Here is a 20,432-nt window from a genome sequence, read left to right as displayed (position 1 = left end):
GCTTCCCCCCAGACCCCTCCCCATGCTTTGGCCCATGCCTCCACCTTCATTCCACCACCCCAGCCAAGCAAACAAGGAACAGTCTTCTTCTCCCTGGAAACTGAGATCCTGCTTATCCCGCCAACAATCTTTGCTGAAGTCCTTTCAGAACAACATGGGAACAGCTCTCTCTCCTTCCTTTCTGATGTCCAGTGAGAACTAGTGTTCCTACCACTCTTCTTTACTTCATCTTTATTGCTTAGTATTCTCCACGAATCAATTGTTTTGTGAACAGACCTCCTCACCTCTCACCACAATGCATCCCTAAAAGCCATCTTGGAAAGCAGACTCTGGTTCACGTTTTCCACCTGACACCATGCCATTATTCCAATAATGAGCAGTGACACATCAACCAGAGGTGAGACCAACAGTGTGTCATAAAACCAAAAGTTCTGGTTTTCTCCAGTACAAGCCCCTCATTTCACAGGTGGGGATCCTAAGCCACAAAGCGGGTACGAAATTTGCCCTGAATTTCAGAGCTGGGATGGGGTAGGACTGGAACTCAAGCACAGCTCTGTTGACACACAGACCAAAGCCCTTCCTACTATACTGTAGTACCCTGCTATAAATGCCTATTATAAGGGGCATGAATACTTCACACACTGATTATTTAAGGAGGCTTAATTTGCAATAAAGTGTTCATCTACCATAAAGAATAAAACTACTGAACCATAAATCTAAAACCAATATACTCCCCATAATAAACATTAAACAAACAATAACACAAATAAAAACCCCCAGCGAGCTCCTGGAGAGCATAGCCATGCCTCTGTTCCCACGGTGCCTGGCACAGCAGGGTCACACGTGTGCTGTGGATGAACCCACAGCCCGTCACTGGCCTCCTTAGGCTTCACACGTGGCTGGTCACTAGAGCTATAAAAACCATCCAGGGGAAATCTGAACACCTTTTCCTTCCCCCATAAATCTCCCAGTAGCAAGCAGAGATAATCCAAAAATTAATTGATCATTTAATTCAAAGATTAATTTGCAGCATCTAAATAATTTGAAGCTGTCACTAAAGACCTTAGCTGAGAAGATTCAGAACTATCACTCTGAACCCAGGCTGAATATTGGTTTATGTGGGAGTTTTGAAAACAATTTCCTCAGTCCTCACCAACTGCAGAATCTCAGGGATGGGATCTGAGCATCATTTTTTTTTTTTAAACAACACACTTTAATTCTGATACACCGTAAGAGCTAAGAACCATTTGTATACAGAGAGAAATTTTGTCAGGTAGGTCCTTCCTTCTTTTTTTTCTTTTCCTTATATTTTCTACACAGACTAGCAGAATTTTTTCAGTCTCAAGTGACAGAAACCCAATGTACTTAGGCTCAAAAGAAAATCTGCTCACAAACTAAAGTCAGGAATGAAACTGGCCCCAGGAGTGAGAGGCACCAGGGGCTTGACACCCTCAGAATATCCACTTTTTGAGTCTCTCTCCCACTTGATGCCTTCCTGTGCCTGTTTCCTAGCTTAAATTCTATGGCCAGTCATCTCAATCATTCCCTGGCTTACTCCTTCAACTTTTGTGCTTCTCACACGACAGGCAGCTCACAGGCAAGGCCATAACTCCATTAGTGTGAAGCTCTGCCTTCTCCTCACTGAGTCTGTGCAGTGAACATGGCCAGAGAAAAACATAATCCTGCTGACAGGCCTCACTTTAAGTCAGTGACCCCAAATTCCAGTGGCCGTGAATTCTGTCTAGCAATCATGCCACATTTCCCTACTCCATTCAGGAGTCCCATGTTGCTGGTCAACTAAATCATACTTTAGCTTTCCTTTGTTTCTCAAATTTCTAACACCCTGTCCCCCATTTTACTCTCATCTAATGACCTTGCTTCCTACTTCACATGAGAACTGAAGTAATCTGAAGACAACTTTCGCAGGCTTTCAGCACCATATCCACCCACCAACCAGCACTGCATACCCGCGCTCTGCCTTCCTACCTTCTTCTTTAAGGAACAATTCAGGCCCTGTCTAATCCAACCCTCCTCTTGCACATGAAATACTGCCTGGAATGGTTAACCTTATGGCAACTTAAGTGGGCCTTGGTACCCAGATATGTGGTCAAACATTATTCTGGCTATTTCTGTGAGGGTTTTTGGATCAGATTAACATTTAAACTCTCAATAAATCAGATTGCCCTCCATAATGTTGGTCAGCCTTATTCAATCAAAGGCCTGAATAGAACAAAAAGGCTGACTTCCTCCAAGCAAGAAGGGATTCTGTAGCAGATGGGCTCTGGACTTGAACGGCAACATTGGCTCTTTCCTAGGTCTTCAGACTGATGGCCCACCCTGCACATTTTGGACTTGCCAACTGCCAAAATCATGTGAGCTGATTCTTTATGATATACATATATATTACACACACACACACACACACACACACACCTCTTATTGGTTCTGTTTCTCTGGAGAACCCTGACTAATATACGATCCCTCTCATTAACGTGAGAAATTCCATCTGGAAATTCTTACCTCTCTGGTGTATATCATCATTTTTTCTTTCTATAGGATCCTTCCCATTTGTATTCAAACATGCTGTCATTTCTCTTATATATATATCTAAAAATAAAGCCTTTTCTTAATTAAATGTTCCCAACCAGCTACTGCCCCCATTGTTCCAATTCCCTTTGCAACAAAACTTTTCGAACAAATCTTTGTTGAAAGATGTATCTGTAGTCACTGCCTTCCATTTCATTCCTGTCTTTTTCCATCAAGCCTCCCCCATCCACGTTTTCAGCTCTGTCACTCCACAGAAGCTTACCTTGTTGAGATCAACAAGGGTCTCTATCTCACTAAATTCAAGAGTCATTTCTTGGTCCTCATCTCACTTGACTTGTCAGCAGAATTCAGTACAGTTCATCAGTCTCTCTCGCTTGACATGATTTCTTCACTTGGACACCACACTCTCAGGGCTTTCTTCTACGTCACTGAAAAGAGCATACAAAGAACATACAAAGGGGGAAACTGATGGACTTAAGAGACAGGGATTGGGTATTTCTTTGCCTTTATGGTTGTTGGGAAATTCATGTCAGTAGTAACAGTTGACACCAGTAGCCTCAACTTCTCCTCCCAGTGCAAGTCACAGCCTGAAAGAAACTAAGTATGTAAACATGGACCAATATAGGTGTTAAGCAATACTGAATTAATAGAGTGGGGAAATGTGAAAACTGAAGATTGGGATTGAGATCTATTTGTACATATCTTCCCAATTTAGTTATAAACGCCTTGGAGGCAGAAATGGTATTTTATTCTGTTTTCTATTCACCTCAGTTGTTTGCCGTATTATAGGAGTTCAATAACTATTTACTGAATAGTGCATACTTCCTTTCCTTCAAGGATCTGAGCGATGAAATCTTTTCACGTTCATCCATCTGCCTCCAAAACTATTTCTGACCCTAAGAGGTAAAATAACTTGTGGAATGTCTCACCTCAAATAAATAACAGAGCTGGTATTCAAGCTCCTCTTTATCTCTCTGGTTCTAAAGCTCTTATTCTTAAACAGTCTGCCATATTGCCACCTGAAATATTCTGAATAAATGTAAATATGGGTGGTCAAATACCTTACCCTTTCCTATTTCACTTTTGTACCAAGAGTTTCATCTGGTTTGTTTTTTGGAAATGGTCTTCTTGTCTCTGATCTGAGTTCTGGGGATATGCTTAGATTTCCAAATGTCCTCACCCAATCCCATTCAAACAACTCTTTTCTCTAATTCTCAAAAAGAGTGTTGCTCAGTCTTCAGGAATGAGATGTTTCTCATGGCCCTGAACTCACTATGGGATTCAGGGTCTTATAACCATTATATGTGGGGCCTTTTAACTACTCTTGTAGTTGACAGGTAGCCTAAGAGTAATTCCCAATAACTGGCTTAGCTCTAACTCCCATGGAGCCATGAGTCATATTCTTTATAGTCCAACTGTGTATGTCAGGTTTCACAGCATTTTGTGAACCAATAATGACTAAAAAGAAAATTGTCCACAGGTTTTATCGTCCATATTATGATGAGCATTGGTTCTATTTAAGGATGGTTCTTTTTTAATTACTACTGTATTACTTATTGACTGCCTACAGTACACCAGGCATTTATTTCTAGGTACTGAGGACACAGAGATGAATAAAAAGCAGACTCTGATTCTCATCCTAGTTGCTGACACACTGGCCAGGGAGCAACGCATATTGACAAATAATTATAATACATTGTGGGGCGCCTGGGTGGCTCAGTCGTTAAGCGTCTGCCTTCGGCTCAGGGAGTGATCCTGGAGTCCTGGGATCGAGCCCCGCATCGGGCTCCTCCGCTGGGAGCCTGCTTCTTCCTCTCCCACTCCCCCCGCTTGTGTTGCCTCTCCCGCTGGCTGTCTCTCTCTCTCTCTCTCTCTCTCTGTCAAATAAATAAAATCTTAAAAAAAATAATTATAATACATTGTGATGTGAATTCTGATGTGCTGGTGGAGGCTGGAGGAGGAGACAGTAAACCCTGCCCGGTAAAGAGCTGGAAAAACTCCAGAGAGATGCAGCTTTTATGTTGGGTCTAAAAGGGCAGAAAGAAGGGTATTGCAATGGAGTCAGTATTTGAGGACAGGTACATTCTGTATAGCTGAAATACATATAGTCTGAGGGATTAACTTGAGAATGGTAATGTCCCTGTAGAGTCAAATTATTTCCAAAGCGATTATCTAGTCTGACTTCCTTATTTACATGAGAAAACTGAGGCTCAGAGACAGAAATATTACCATGCCATTTCCTCTCCTGTGGGAATTCCATTATTTCTGACTTCATAAATATCATGATCTTAGTTGTTCTCTTCTAATAAAAAAAAAAAGTTTTCTGGGGCACCTGGGTGGCTCAATCGTTGAGCGTCTGCCTTTGGCTCAGGGAGTGATCCCGGCGTTCTGGGATCGAGCCCCGCATCAGGCTCCTCCGCTGGGAGCCTGCTTCTTCCTCTCCCACTCCCCCTGCTTGTGTCCCCTCTCTCACTGCCTGTCTCTCTCTCTGTCAAATAAATAAATAAAATCTTTAAAAAAAAGTTTTCTAAGTTATTTTTTTAACCTGGTTGTACTTGTGGCATTCCAATGAATGCTTGGAGATGGTAATTGGAGGAGAAAAGCACTCACTACTGATTCTTCTTTAGTTGATCTTACCAAGGCTTCGGAGATCTGTGAAAAGTAAGCTCTAGATGTAGCTGAAATTCTAGTCATTTTTCTAAAGTCAACCTGTGACAGACAAAAACAATGTCTCTGTATGTTTCTTCCCTGTTTCTCTTTTTATTGATAACAAATTCTAAATAAGGAGGGGATTTGAAAAAACAAGTCTGTGCATGTCATAATTACAGTAATAAAACTGTCATTGTTCAAAGCTGTTGACAAATAAAGAATGATTAATTTTTAGTGATTAAATAACCTAGCATTATTCTAAATTTGCTACACAGGTCATGAGATGTCCTACAAATCTGAGTTATCCTAAAATACCTAAAGGCCCTTTTACCCTGTCACATAAACAGTGCTTGAGACTCTTTGGTTATGTGTTCCTTTTTCTAAACACACGAACAATTTTTAAAGTCCAAAAATAGACACTATTTCAGTTTTTAGTTCTATTTGGCCAGCATTTCTTCTCAAACATGACTGTTTTAAAAGAGTACAAATACAGAGTTTCAAAGAGGGACTGAGTTATCTTAGTCCCACTAAAGCAGATTGAGGAAACTGACATGAATCAGTCACTTTAGCTCCTAAAAAAGGAAAGACTAGCCCTTTAAAAATATTATAGTTGCCTATAAAGTGGAGCATAATTTGCATATATCTTCCAATGCAGTGTAATTAAGAACATCTTTACCTACCTCCTCAACTTCATTAACTTATATTTGGAACTAAAGAAACTTTCTAAGGTAGATCTCCAGTGAACAAAGGGAAAAGCACAAGAACAAATAAAATATAGAGATGCTTCTAGAATACAGTTTTTGCTTGAATATTTTGGAGATCTATGTTTGTCTCAAGGTAAGGTAACCACTACCTAAGAAGTAAGTCACAATATAGCAGGGTTTGAACATAAATCATAAAATGAGGAGCACTGCTAAGACGCACTTCAACAAGACTGTTCTATTACAGATCCATCCTGTACAAACCAAGCCCATATAGGGTCATTTTGTAAAACAAAACAAAACAAAAAAACACCAAAACACAAAAACTCCCACACAATTAGGGAAGGTAAATAAATACAAAAGAAGAATCAATTAGTGAAGAGATGAAAAGTTAGGACTGGATCTTTGTCAAAGAACGTAAGTACTATTTACAGAACTGTTACCCACAAATGTCATGGCAATGGCACTTACTCTTTTTTACATAATAGTTTATCTCTCTAGTAAAAAATACACTCAATCCTTAGCTAGGAAATAAACTACTGAACTTTTTTTCCCCTCGTTTTTATTAGTGAAATAGTTGAAAACAATATTCAATGTGGCACAAAGAAATCCAGGTCTACTTGAGACCTAAAATGAGTAAGATCTGAGTAGCACAGTAATGCATATTATAGTCCAGATTGCTTATGCTTCTTGCTTATTGTTGGAGAGTAAATAGCTTTGAATCACATTGCTATTATGGCTTTATTCCATGGTCCCTAAGAATGCTGTGGGATTTGATTTCCTCTACCTTTCTTTTTTTGGTTAAAACATCCCATCTATGGAATAAGTTAGAAAAACTGTGTAATGGCCATGTTATCCACAGCCAGAAGACTCTATCCGCCTGCCGTGGGGTGGGTTCCATCTCCAAGGCCTCCCTGTATGGTAACTCTAGAGATTAAAGTAAGAGGGGGAAAGTTCTATAAATAAATACGGAGAATTTCAGTTTAGAAAGAAAACACTGATTTGAATCAATTCCTTTAGAAAAATAAAATTTTCGAAACCTTTGCTTTTGGATTCCTTCCCTTAAAAAGTAAGTGCCATTTTAACTTCAAAATATGTCCTGTTTTTAGAATTGGGGCATTAAGCTACGTACTATTGCCTGCAAATGCATCAGAGTCACAAATGCTGTGGTCAAAAGTCTTTACCCTTCTTCAGTTGACTGGTGATTTCATATGTTCTAGAAATATTTTTATCTTTTGGCATGATGCTCTATACCATATGGCACAACACACTGACAAGCAAAAAGGGTAGAACTAGTTTGAAATATATACACATATATACACACATATATTTATACATTTATATATTCACACACACACACACACACACACACGCACACACACACACACTGAATGTATAGTGAAAGAATTTGCATGTATGCCTGCAAAGAAATATAAGGGCAAAGTTATACATTCTGCATATAGTACTGAGCCTCTTTGTCCATGTGAAAAAGGCCATTCAAAATCCAAAGCAAGATTGAAAGTTCACTATAGGCCTGAAAGCATTCAAAAGACATATCAAGAACCACTGTGCTTTGGGACATCAAGTAATATTTGAACTGTCTGTAACACTTTCTCACACAATATTTAATGCTGCTTCTATAAGTGCAATAATAACTGCAGGAATAACACGTGCAACAGCTTGTATAATCCTCTTCTGAAGGATTGTTAAAATAGGAAACACACTAAACTGTCTTCAATTGATTCCCAAAGGGCGAGATAGCCTTCCCCTTTGATTCCAGGTTGCTTCAACACTGTTTTCCCTTTGAAACCAGTGATCTTGAATCAAATTTTATAAGTTTTCAGAAAGATTAAGGTGTGACTGTCAGGCTGCTAACTAGTCTCTGTGGTCAAGAGACATGTTCTTCTAGAAGAAAACACAGAGGAAAAGCTTCTTGATGATGATTTCTTGGAGATGACACCAAAAGCACAGGAAACAAAAGCAAAAATAAACAAGTGGGACAACACCTAACTATAAAGCTTCTGCACAATAAATGAAACAATAAGATGAAAAAGCAACCTACAGAATGGGAGAAAATACTTACAAACCATATATCTGATGAAGCATTCATCTCCAAAATCTTATTGGGAACTCCTACAACTCAAATGCAAAACAAATGAACAGATTAAAAATGGACAAAAGAACTAAATAGATATTTTTCTAAAGAAGACGTATTAATGGCCAACAGGTATATGAAAAAGTGCTCAACAACACTAATAGTCAGGGAAATGCAAATCAAAACCACAATGATAGCACACCAGGATGGCTATTATCAAAAAAACCAAGGGACAACTGGCTGGTTCAGGTTGGTTAAGCATCTGACTCTTGATTTAGGTTCAGGTCATGATCTCAGGGTCCTGGGATCAAGCCCTGGGTTGGGCTCTGTGCTCAAAGGGAGTCTGCTTGAGATTCCCTCTCTCCTGCCTCTGCCCCTCTCCCCAACTTGTGTAACACACTCTCTTTGTCTCTCTCTCTCTCGAATCAATAAATAAATCTTCAAAAAATAAACAAAACAAAACAAACAAAAAACCAACAAAGGACAACAAGTGTTGGCAAATACGTGGATAAAATGGAACCTTTGTACACTACTGTTGGGAATGTTGGTGCAGCTACTCTGGAAAGCAGTATGGAATTTCTTCAGAAAATTAAAACGGAACTACTGAATAATCCAGTAATTACACTTCTGGGTATATATTAAAAAAGAATTAAAATCAGGATCCCATGATCTGCACTCCCATCTTCCTTAAAGCATTATTTACAATAGCCAAGATATGGAAGCAATCTAAGTATCTGTCTACAGATAAATGGATAGAGAAAATGTGGTATATACATACAACAGAATATTGTTAACCCTTAAAAAGGTAGGGAATCCCACCATTTGTGATAACTTGGATGAACCTAAAAGACATTATGCTAAGTAAAATAAACCAGATGTAGGATAAATACTATATGATACCACTTACATAAGGAAAAATAGTCAAACTCATAGAAGAAGAGAGTAGAATGAACAAACATTAACAGAGGTCAGTGGGGAGGAGGAAACAGAAGGACTCTGGGAAACAAAATGAGGGCTTCAGAGGGGAGGGGGGGATTGGGATAGGTCGGTGATAGGTATTAACGAGGGCACGTATTGCATGGAGCACTGAGTGTTATACACAAACAATGAATCATGGAACACTACATCAAAAACTAAGGATGACTGATGTAACACAATAAAAATTAAAAAAAAATTAAACTGAGTGAATTTCAAAAAAAAAAAAAGAAGAAGTATTAGTCAAAGGGCATGAAGTTTCAGTTATACAAGATGAATAAGTCCTAGAGATCTGTATAGCATAGCACCTGTAGTTAGTAATACTACATCATATACTTAAAATTTTGCTAAGAAGATAGATATTATGTCAAGTATTCTTATCATCATCATCTTCATAAATAAACATGGGAGGAAACTTGCATGTGATGGATATATTTATGACAGTTTCATGGATGTATACTTATCTACAAACTCAACACATTATATACACTCAATATGTGCAGATTTGTGTATGTCCAAAGTAAGAAAAAAGGGCAGGGTCCTATTCATTTGTCCTCGTCTCCATTGTATCTGAACAAGGAAATGCAGTGAATCTCAAATCCTCTGCTGAGTCGTTAAATGAAAGGATGCAAAAGTCAGCATATGAGATAAGGACAAAGACGTATTTTCTCACATTGTCCATCAAATGTGACTTTCACACAACCCAGTGCAAGAGAGAGATGGCATACTATTATTATCTGCTTTTCTCAGATTTTTAACACATTCTTCTTTTAAAGTCCTAATGTATATATTCCTGTCTTCATTAAATTTCTACTAGTAATGCTTTAAAGTTGTACTACATCGTAATACTTTAGTTTTCAGTAAAGGGTAAATGTATATGTCAGAACATTATTGCAAAGATTTAAAAAGAATAAGAGAAAAAGATAAAACAGTGTTAAATTTTTGGACTCGAAGTCAAACACAGTGGGTCTGAATCCTAGACCGCACTACATTCTGGTTGTATGACTTTGGGAACATTATTTAAATGAGACTTACTTCTTACCTCTAAAAAATGAGAAAAGTTATTGTGAGGGAAGATTCAATAAATTTAACACAATAATGAATATAAAATACTTGCCTCCGTGTCTAGTAGGCACATAGGAAGTGCCCCAAAGTGTTGGCTGTTATTATAACAAGTCAAAAACAATTTTATAGTACTATGTACTCAATACACGAAAACAGATAACAGCAAACAATATTGCTGTAGTTAAGCCTAAAGTGGTAACTGTCCAACACCCAAAGAAGTTAATCCCCTCACATCCTGCCCCAAAAGGACAGCGCCACCAAAATACAGTATCATGACACTAAATCCTCACTAGGTATGACTGAGCAGCAAGCCACTTGTCTTCCTGAGATAAAGTGGTTTGGGTGTTCATAGTTCCAAGGTACAGCTAGCACAAAGCAATGCTTTCACCAGCACGATTTTGATTTTCAAGCAGAAAACATGGTGTCTCCAATAGTTTATGAGTCATCATCCTACCATTATTTAAGCGTACTAAGGACCAAAATGGGTGTGATTAATCAAACCAGGCTCAGCCCTTTCTCAAAGGAGCTCTGATCTGTTAAATAAAGTACACTGTCTATCTACACCAGGGAAGGGAATCATAGGCACAGTTACAAAATCCAGTACCTAAAACTGAAAGTTAACAGTACCTATGTCTAAACTCTGAATTTGAACAAGCAAGAATCTCAGGAATTGACTGTACTCCAACTGCTGTTTTCAGTTGGTTTACACTAAAGAATAACATTGCACTGATACGTTCTCCATTTATAAATACTCATGATAGGTAAGCACTTGCTTATGAAAGCTTCACTTTCTAATTAAGCAGCAGAAAATGTGTTATGTATGACATTTGATGTATCATTTTTGTATGCAGTTTGTATACCTTTCTATCAACATCTACAACTCTAAAATATTCATTTTAGAAATAGAGAATTACCACACCGAACTGTCCATTCATTCATTCATCCTTCATTTCTTATGACAAATAGTCACTGAGAAACTAGTCAGTAAAGTAAAGCATCTAAAGTTTCTTCTTCATTATTATCAACTATTTAGGATAAAGCTATGAGGAGAAATGACAATGGATTTAAATCCTGTTATGGTTGCACTTTTATTAAAATTTCTATTAATTTCTGCATTAAGCAATTATAGACTTAATTAATCCTTTCCACTTTCCTATAGACCAAAAAAAAAAAAAAAAAAAAAAAAAAAACCATACCAAATACTTACGTGTTGAAAAAACTGCCAAAGCCATAAAAATGAGCACTCTGGCTATAAAAATGCACGATATAATAGATGTCACCTTCTCTTATTCAGCAAAGTAGCTTTCTATAATTTTGTCCTTTGCCTTTCACAGAAGAGTAACCTGAAGTAGTTTCAGTGGGATTTTACTTTGGATAAAATACAAAAATATTCTCCTACAAGAGGCTGTTAATCTTCCTTCTACAGCTGATGGTTCTCTCTGCTCTACTACTTTTGGGAAGTCAGTGAAGTGCAGCTTCCCATCCCCCTAGGTCCTCTCAAATCCTCCGAGTCCTCTTCTTCCTTATCCTCCAGGCTGTGGGCAGCAGGACGTAGGGATGCACCGAGTCTGGGAAATAAGATATCTGACCAGTTCACATCTGGATCTCAATGCCTACAATCTATGACTTATTTTCAAATGATTTTAAACATTCACAGATGCAAGATACACAACAAGCTTTCAAAACTTACTTGTATATTGATGGATAAGGACCAGAGACTGATGAATAGCCCATGATGATCTGTGAAGTTTAGGACCCCAAATTCTCAAATTGTTATACATTAGTATAGGGATGAAGGCACTGAGTATTTAGAAATGTTTATTTTCTGTCCTACTCCTCATAGGCAACCAGCAAAGTCATCCAAGGCCCAGTCGTTCCTGCTCTTTGAACTTTCTTACAAAAGGCAGTATTGCATTAGTTTTCTATGGCTACTGTAACAAATTACCACAAATTTGTGGCTTACACAGCACAAATGTATTATCTTATAGCTCTGTAGCCCAGAAATCCAAAGTGGGTCTCACTGGGCTAAAATCAAGATGTTAGCAGGGCTGGGTTCTTTTCTGGAGGCTCTGGAGGGGAATCTTTGTCTTTCCAGCTTCAAGAGGCTGCCTGCACATTCTTTGTCTCTTGGACTCCTTAATCCATCTCCAAAGCCACCAGTGGTTGGCACACTTCCTCTCCTCCCTCCTTCTTCCAGTGTTAATTTGTGATTACGTTGGGCCCACCCAAAAGTTCAGGATAATCGCTCATTTTAAGGTTAGCTGATTAACAACCTTCATTTCATCTGCAACCTTAATCTCCCCTTTGCCAAGTAACCTAACATATTCATAGGTTCTGGGAACGAAGGTGAGAACAACTTTGGGGCTGAGGGGGCTTTGTTCTGTCTACCGTAGCTATAAGGGACCTGGAATAAAAAACCCATTTCTACTTCTGAGTAAATCTGCAACCTTAGGCAAATGAGCTAATCTGTTATTGTATTAGTCTCTTCTTCTGAAAATTAGCTTAGTAACAGTTATCTCAGGAACCACAGTGAAGATTAAGTGAGATAACATAAGCAAAACATCTCAGCACAAAGCATGGCATAAAGTAGGGCCTCAACATTGTTCTTTTCTGTCTTCCCTTCCCTTCCTCTCAAAAATCAACCAGATAGTGGGGCAGAGCTGGATGTTTGATCCAAGTCCCTTTGACTTCATAGTCATGCTCTTTGCCTTACACTACACTGCCTTCTACAAGAAGGTCCCATTGTTGGGAAACACTAAGCCATGGATGACTTTACATGCATAAATAGTCCCCCGTTTCTAAGGTCAGCACTCCAAGATTTTATTATTGTAGAGGAATGGATTTACACTGATCTAGTATAACTTCTGAATTGATTTTCCTTAGACAGATAATATCTTCTAACGGATTGCCAGGATTGAGCAGCAAATATGATTACAGCATTCAGCAATCCTTAACACTGACCTCATCAACAACATATTAAATGGTCACTTTGAAGAGCACACAAATAAACAGTGAAGTGTTTTCAGAGCTCACATGTTCCTGTAATTACACAATAGGAAGATTCTCTACCTTCAGGACCTTCTTGTTTTAAGTTACAAAATAAAACAGCAAAGCAAGCCTGAAATCTGTCTCAAATGGTAACAATACCAATCCAAACACTGCAGTTTAGTAAGGGAAAGCGTAACATCATGCATAACTGATTACTTGTGCCACAAATGTGCCTGGAGATCTCTCTAGCACCTCCTATGTAAAAACATAAAAATCTACATGTTAAATTCAACACAATCTTGAGTAGAAAATTACTCTGCTTTCAGCTGCCCACATCCTTTTCCTATATTTTGTTATGAGGAAAGAGGAAGAAACAAGAAAAAAACCCACTAATGATTGCAACCTAGCTCTTCTTTTTTTTTTTTTTAAAGATTTTATTTATTTATTCGACAGAGATAGAGACAGCCAGCGAGAGAGGGAACACAAGCAGGGGGAGCGGGAGAGGAAGAAGCAGGCTCATAGTGGAGGAGCCTGACGTGGGGCTCGATCCCGCAATGCCGGGATCACGCCCTGAGCCGAAGGCAGACGCTTAACCGCTGTGCCACCCAGGCGCCCCTGCAACCTAGCTCTTCTCATTGTCTAGGCAGTGGTAATTATGTGAGGGATCTAGAGCACCATAGGTCTTGTTTGGGAGTAATTAATCAATTAGAAAGAGGAAATAATTGACTTATGTGAATCAGTGATGTCCACAAATCAACATTTCAAAATAACTCATTATGTACATAACCTTGACATCTTACAACTTGAAAAGAAATCACTGAATTTTTACTTTGACTCATCTTAACAGCATTTAAATCTTATGTCTTACCAATCACAGCATTTTCGGGGCATGGGGATATGTGTGTTGGGGGGAGGGAAGGAAAAATTGTCCCATTTTTTTCTCCTAAACAGCAACTAGGAAAAAAGGGTTTCTGGGAAGTGACAAAGAAATTTAATGGTACAAGCCAATCGTCTTCGAAGTGATAGCAGGCTTTACAAAATATGTTTACACTTCTCATGTACTTTGCTTCTCACATCTACCTGGTGTGGTAGCTGTTGTTTCTATTTTCCAGTTAAGGAAAATGACTGAGACAAGTTAGGCACAGTCAGGGGTCACAGAATTCATGGACTCTTTGAATCACCTCCTGAGGAAGGGGATTGTCTCTGAAGTAGTCTGGAAAATGTCTTTTGGTGAGGCAACCTCTTCTGGGCTTAATCTGCGAGGTGTTTTTCTGGTTGAAGACTTACACAGTGCAAGTTTAGTTGTGTTCGCAGAACCTACTATTCTCCACCAGCACCTTCAGAAGGGGCTCAGCTCGGCCAAAACCTTAATCTTAGTCCAGTTAGACTCTGATCTCCAGAACTGTAAGAGAATAAGTCTGTGTTGTTTACTGAATTTGTAAATATTCGGTATAGCAGCAATAGGAAACTAGTGCAATTTTGGCACCTGGAGGTGGTATGCTGCTGTGACAAATACCTAAAAATATACACATGACTTTGACTGGGCAATGGGAAGAGGCTCGAAGAATTTTGAGGAAGATGACAGAAAAAAATCCAGACTGCCTTAAACAGATGATGAGTAGAAATACAGATGTTAACAACTACCCTAGTGAGGACTCAGAAGAAAGTGAGGACCATGGGAGAGAACATATATAGCATCTTCAAGAATATTTACACCATCCTAAAGAGACCATAAGCAAAAATATTAACATTAAAGGCACTGCTGGTGAGGGCTCAGGTTAAGTGAGGAACATGCCACTGTAAACTGGACAAAAGAGATTCTTGTCTTACAGTTGCAGAAAGCTCAGCTACATTCTGTCCTGCAGTTACGTGGAAAGCAGAATTTGTACAGGATGAACTTGGACATTTAGCTGAGGAGATTTCTCAGCAAAGTGTTGAAGGGGTAGGCTAGTTTGTCCTGCTGCTTATAGTAAAATGTGAGAGGGAAGATGTAGAAGAAGGAAAGAATTCTTGGGCACAGAGGAACCAGGAACTGATGCTTTGGGAAATTCTCAGCCTACCCAGACTGCAAACTAGGACATCCACTGTCAAGAAAGAGTGCTTCTGGAGAGAAAGCCAGGGATGTGGCTAGAAAAATTTTGCTAGTGCTTGGGAAAAATCAAAAGGTTGCAGTATTCTGTTCAAATCAAGGATAGATGGAGACCAGCCTTGAAGCTTCCCTCAGCAGACAGAACCAGTTTAGTCATTCAGGCAAAGCTTAATTTAGTTTATTTTTCGAGGCTAACTTGATCTGGATTATTTCTTGCATGTGCCTCTAGAAATGATACGCAAAACTTGAATTGTTTCCCAAGGTTTATATGAGGTAACCACTGAAAATTGTAATAATGTAACCCACTACTATGAAGAAGAAACAGTCACTGCTCTCTCACTATATAAGCTGCTTTATAAAAATACACCCCTGAGTCTCATTCCATGTTCTGGTTTGACCACTTCTAGTTTGCAAACTGTCTTTTTGGTGTGTGCACAATAATTTCTTACTAATTACTACTTCAGTGATTCATTGGTTTCACGTTGGCTATTTTGAACTTTTGACAATTTAGTCATACATACTTATTCGCATGTAGTATATTGGCCAATCAATGAAAAGATGAGGCATGTGACTGTTTCCCCTCCGCTACGTCAAAAGAAGCCAGGAATGCAAATGAAATGATCCAAGAAAAAACTGTGGAGGAGCCTCTTATTGATGGAGTCAATCCCTGTGACGTACATGAAAGACCCACGACGTTCTCAGGAATTTTTGTCCCAGGACCGATCATGTCGAGATCCTCACACTAATTTACATGATTTAAATGGTGAGATTTGGGACTTTGGAGCTGAATGAGATTTATATGAGATCTTGGACCTTGTGTTGATACTGTGATAGGTTGAGATTTTTGTGAATGTTGGGACGGGGTGATATATTTCCATGTGACATGAATATAAATCTTTGGAGGTTAGAGGGAGCACTGTGGTAGGAAGAATGATGTTTCCCAAAGATGTCCATGTCTTAATCCCCCAAACCTATGAATATGTTATCTTATATCACAAAAAGGGCTTTGTAGATGTGACTAAATTAAGGACCTTGAGATGGGAAGATTATCCTGGATTATCTGGGTGGGTTCAACATAATCACAAGGCTTCTTATAAGACAGAGGCAGGAGCCCCAGAGTATGAAAAAAAGAATTGAATTCTGGTGGCCTTTAGAAACTGGAAGAGATAAGGAAATGGATTCTCCCCTAGTTCCACCGAAAGGAATGAAGCTCTGCAAACACCTTGATTGAGGCCAGTAAGGCCCATTTCTGACTTCTGATTTCCAGAACTGCAGGATTTAAAAATCTGTGTTACTGCCCCCTCCCTAATCATACTTTCAGCGAACACTTTCCTCTATTCATAATAAGCCCTTTAGTTATAAGTGTCCCCTTTAACACATAATTTAGTGCCACTCTGTGTGTCATTTATTTAGAAGAATTTAACCATTTTATATTTATTTTATATTGTTCTGGTAGCACTAATTTTTGTCATTTTTGCAGGGAATGGGAAGTAGGGAAAGAATAGGGACATGTTTGTTTTCAAGTTGACCTTGCTAACCAGACTCTGCTTTTATATGCTGTCTTTATAATAATTTAGAAAGTATCTATATGTAAGTCAATTATTAGTAAAAAACGGCGATTTTTAAAAACATATGTATATGATTAATGACTTGCTGGAAATGAACTGAGTTTCCGAGCACCACCCAAATCGTATCTTGAATTTATCAGTTTTATTTTAAATGCGGCGTTGGCTGAGGGACAGACACTGAGGAAGATGGAACCTACATAGAATCAAGCAACACTGAAATTAAAGTGTCCTAAATCCTCATGTTGAGCTTTAAAGCAAGAGCACAGCCACTGGAAAAGGCAACCTGGGGGAGGGCATGGCACACCCCAGGAAAATCACTGAAAATTTGCATGAGGAAAAAAAGCAAAAACTCCTTTCTAGAGTATTCATCCATGCACATTCTAGAAATGTCTGCAGGTATTTGAATGCAGTACAATGGTGCCATTTTCCAAAAACTATTGAGAAACAACCTGTATCTCTCTCTCTCTCTCTCTCTCTCTCTCTCTCTCTCTCTCTCTCACACATGTGTGTGTGTGTGTGTGTGTACCTACGCAAACAGATCCAATCGCAAACAGAAAATATAGTGATTTCGAGTGAATGCTTCTATTTGGAATATCTGTTTCTACTTCCACATTTCAAATCAGATAAAGAAGTGACACTTCTAGTGTTGTGCTGTTATTGGTTTTGTTCTAATAAAAATAATACAGTAAATGCACAAAATATACACTATAAACTCATTTAGTAGTCACCAAACTCCCATGAGGTATTATAATTGCGTTTTCCACATGAGGTACAGTGAAGTAAACTGAGGCACAGAGAAGCACCCAGAGTTATTGTTCATACCATAAACTGCCATTCTCCTGAAAACATTTCACTTTTAACTGAAGGAAATGTAAGAAAATTCCTCTCGAAATGCTCTACGAATTCTAGGCCATAAAGCATCAACTCATTGTAACTCGGCACCAAAATGTGTCTGTTTGGAAGCCATGCGTGATGCATAATGAATAATGCAAACCCAGGGCTTATTACATACAACCTATGCTGGAGCAGCAAATCGAATTCGGTCCCAACGCTTTAATATGTATGCGTATGTATGGGGAAAAGGCAGAAGAAGCCTTTGTCATTGCACACAATCCCCCAAGACGCCGCTGCCCCGCAGCAAGTTCTGGCTAACCGCACTTGAAATCACGGGGGTGGGGGGGTGTACTCCCTCGGCCGTCCGGGTCGCGCACGGTCCGCGGGGCCCAGGGCGCATGCGTGGCCCGAGCCGCCCGGCCGCGCGGTGAGGCCGCCCGGGCGCTTACCTGGTGCGCCCGGCGCGCAGGCACAGGACCACGAGCAGCAGGGCCGCGGCGAGGGCCAGGCCCGGGAAGCTGCGTAGCTGCGGCAGCAATGGCTCCAGCGAGAAAAGGCCCATGCCCGCGGACACGTCTTCCGCCGTCTGGTTCCCGCGCGGCCGCAGCGGACAGCCCGGGGTCTCTCTCGGGGCGGCGACACTACTGCTTCCCGCGGCGTCTCTCGGCGGCTCTCCCCCGGTCCGGGCGCCAGAGGCGGGCCTGCTCGCGGCGTTGCCAGGAATGTCACCGCGGGCCCCCGAGGCTGAGTCTCAAAGTTCTTGCACTCCCCTCCCCCGGCCCGGCCCAGCCCAGCCCCCACCCACGCGCACCGCCCCGCTCCGCGACCGCCTCCGGCCAGGCGGCTTCTGGAAAACGGCGCCCGGGTTCCTAGGGGCCGGAAGGAGGGCCAAGAAGAGGGGGAAGGGGTTAGGATTTCCTGATGACGAACCTCTGAAGGCCTGGAGAAGGGAGATTTCTGTTCAGTTTTGGAAGTGAGTCGCTTGGGTTCCTCATCCCCTAGCCCGCGCCCCTCAGGAGGAGGGACCCAGCCTGCTCCCTGAACAGCGTTGGGACTGTGTCCGCTGCTCAGTGGCACCGCTGATCTCTTAGGCACGACCCTGAGAACAGAGAACCAGGCGAGCGGCAGATACCTGTGATGTGCGCTGCCTCCGGCCTGGTCTGGGGCCGCCTCTTTAGCCCTGCATATTCTGTTTGCTCACACGCTTTTGTCGAGAGCCTACTGTGTGTTGTCGAGAGCCTTCTGTGTGCGAAGCCTTGTCCGCGCGAGGCCGGGAATGGAGACTGGGGCCGTGAGGCACACAGTCCAGGAAGAGAGAAGAAAGACCAGTCTATTGCAGAACAACGCGAAGGGCCGAAATAGAAGTGGTACAAGCCCCACAGGTGGTTCTTAGGATAAGGGAGAAACTTTTAAAATATCTTTGCTGGAGTAAGGCCCTTTCACCAGGGACTTCACACATGTTTATTTACTCTCTACACCAACTTGCGATGTAATTTTTAGCAGTATTTTAGAGAACATATGATGATACTCCGGTTAAGTAATTTACCCTCGTTGCTCAGTTGATAAGTAACTAATAACCATTCTTGCCAGATTGCTCCAAGACCACTGTGTTTTCTACTTTATGTAAGATTTTATTTCCACGGTTCTCTGGACTATTATAACAGCTTATTGATGGATCTCAGACCTTTGAACTTTCCAGCCCATCCTCCCCATTGCACATCTCTACAACGCAGACCTATTCTGCTTTTACCCTATTCAAAACTCTGAATGATGATGCCTTTGTGACGAAGTCATAAATCTTTGACCTGCAATGAGAAGCCCTCCACGATTTGTCTCCATTGTGTAACTCCCACAGCTAGTACAGTTCCATATACACTAAATCTCGAGCCACGGTGTCCCTCACAGTCTGCCCTTTCACACCTTTATGATACTCGCTCTGCCTGAAAGTTTTCCTTTCTCCCCTAAAGACTAAAATTCTACCTACCTCTCAAGGCCCGACTCAAATCCCAATTTCTTCTAGAAATTATCCCTAACTTCTTTGTGATGAAGCTCTTCTCCTCCATGCTTTTAACACTGTCTCAACTTTTCACCTCATCACATTTTTCTACCATATCTGAGTTATTTCTATCTAAGTCTGTATTTCCTGCTGTAGAAGGTGGAAACCATCTCTCAGACAGCCTTGTCTGCACCCACTCTCTAGCCCCTTACCCCTGAATCCCTACCCCGGAGTTGAGATAACATAGTTAGAAGTACTTTGCATGTACCTGGCTCTTAATGCTTCCTAACTGAATTACAACTGCATTGCTGTCCTTGGCACTAAAGCTGTAAATGGCTGGGCTAGCATTAGAATGCCAATGCTTGTGAGTATCTTCATCTTTGACTTTTATTCCATGGTCTTTCCACTGCCCCTCCTTCCTTCTGTTGTAAATTCAAATTTCCAGGAACTCCAGAAGGATACAGTGAGCCAACAGCTACTCTGTCTCCTTGAAGGGAAAACAAATTGGTTCCCATCACTGCCTGGCCAGCAGAGCCAGCTTACAGGATGATATCCATGCTGTGCATTTCTATAACCACTGCAGAAAAGCCCCTCTCACTAATTTTCACAAGCATCCTCAACTTTTTCTTTTCTTTTCCATTTGATCTCCTGGATGACTCTTCTGTTTGAAAATATAAGTAAAAAATATTAAGCATTAATCAATCTTTGAACATTTATTATGTACCAGGCACTGTGCTAAACATTTTATTTCGTAACAAAAATAGCAAGCACCCGAAGTCAATCACACTGTCTTAGGAAAGTGGAAGAAGGATTACCACACTGTCACCTACCAGATTTGGTTAGCAACTGTGTCATAGTCCTATAGTACCTGTATAGTATTTTACTTCGAACACTTAACGGTGTGCACTTAACAAATTTTGAATGT

General features: G+C 40.5%; 2 protein-coding genes across 6 annotated transcripts in view; one reads left to right on the top strand and one right to left on the bottom strand.

Moving 5' to 3' along the window:
- CYP7B1 (cytochrome P450 family 7 subfamily B member 1) overlaps nt 1–18,091 on the bottom strand; it is a 168,411-nt gene extending 150,320 nt beyond the window's left edge. For 3 of the 4 annotated variants that reach the window (XM_045789018.2, XM_045789019.2, XM_087864862.1), the window contains exon 1: nt 17,961–18,091. In XM_045789018.2, coding sequence (XP_045644974.2) covers nt 17,961–18,073 — 113 coding nt within the window. In that variant the 5' untranslated portion in view covers nt 18,074–18,091. Of the gene's footprint in view, nt 1–2,809; nt 2,976–17,960 lie in introns of all 4 variants that reach the window. The other variant, XM_087864861.1, reaches the window with a different exon arrangement.
- Nucleotides 18,072–20,432, top strand: part of LOC148109489 (uncharacterized) — a 228,587-nt gene continuing 226,226 nt past the window's right edge. The window contains exon 1 of one of the 2 annotated variants that reach the window (XM_087864863.1): nt 18,072–18,484. In XM_087864863.1, the coding sequence (XP_087720989.1) occupies nt 18,072–18,484 (413 nt within the window). Of the gene's footprint in view, nt 18,894–20,432 lie in introns of both variants that reach the window. The other variant, XR_015725839.1, reaches the window with a different exon arrangement.

This window comes from Ursus americanus, chromosome 9 (genome assembly GCF_024610735.1).
Source record: "Ursus americanus isolate L20-20 chromosome 9, mUrsAme1.1.p, whole genome shotgun sequence".
Classification (NCBI taxonomy): domain Eukaryota; kingdom Metazoa; phylum Chordata; class Mammalia; order Carnivora; family Ursidae; genus Ursus; species Ursus americanus.
The sequence above is the reverse complement of the archived record's forward strand: the minus strand, read 5'-3'. Positions and strand labels throughout refer to the sequence as shown.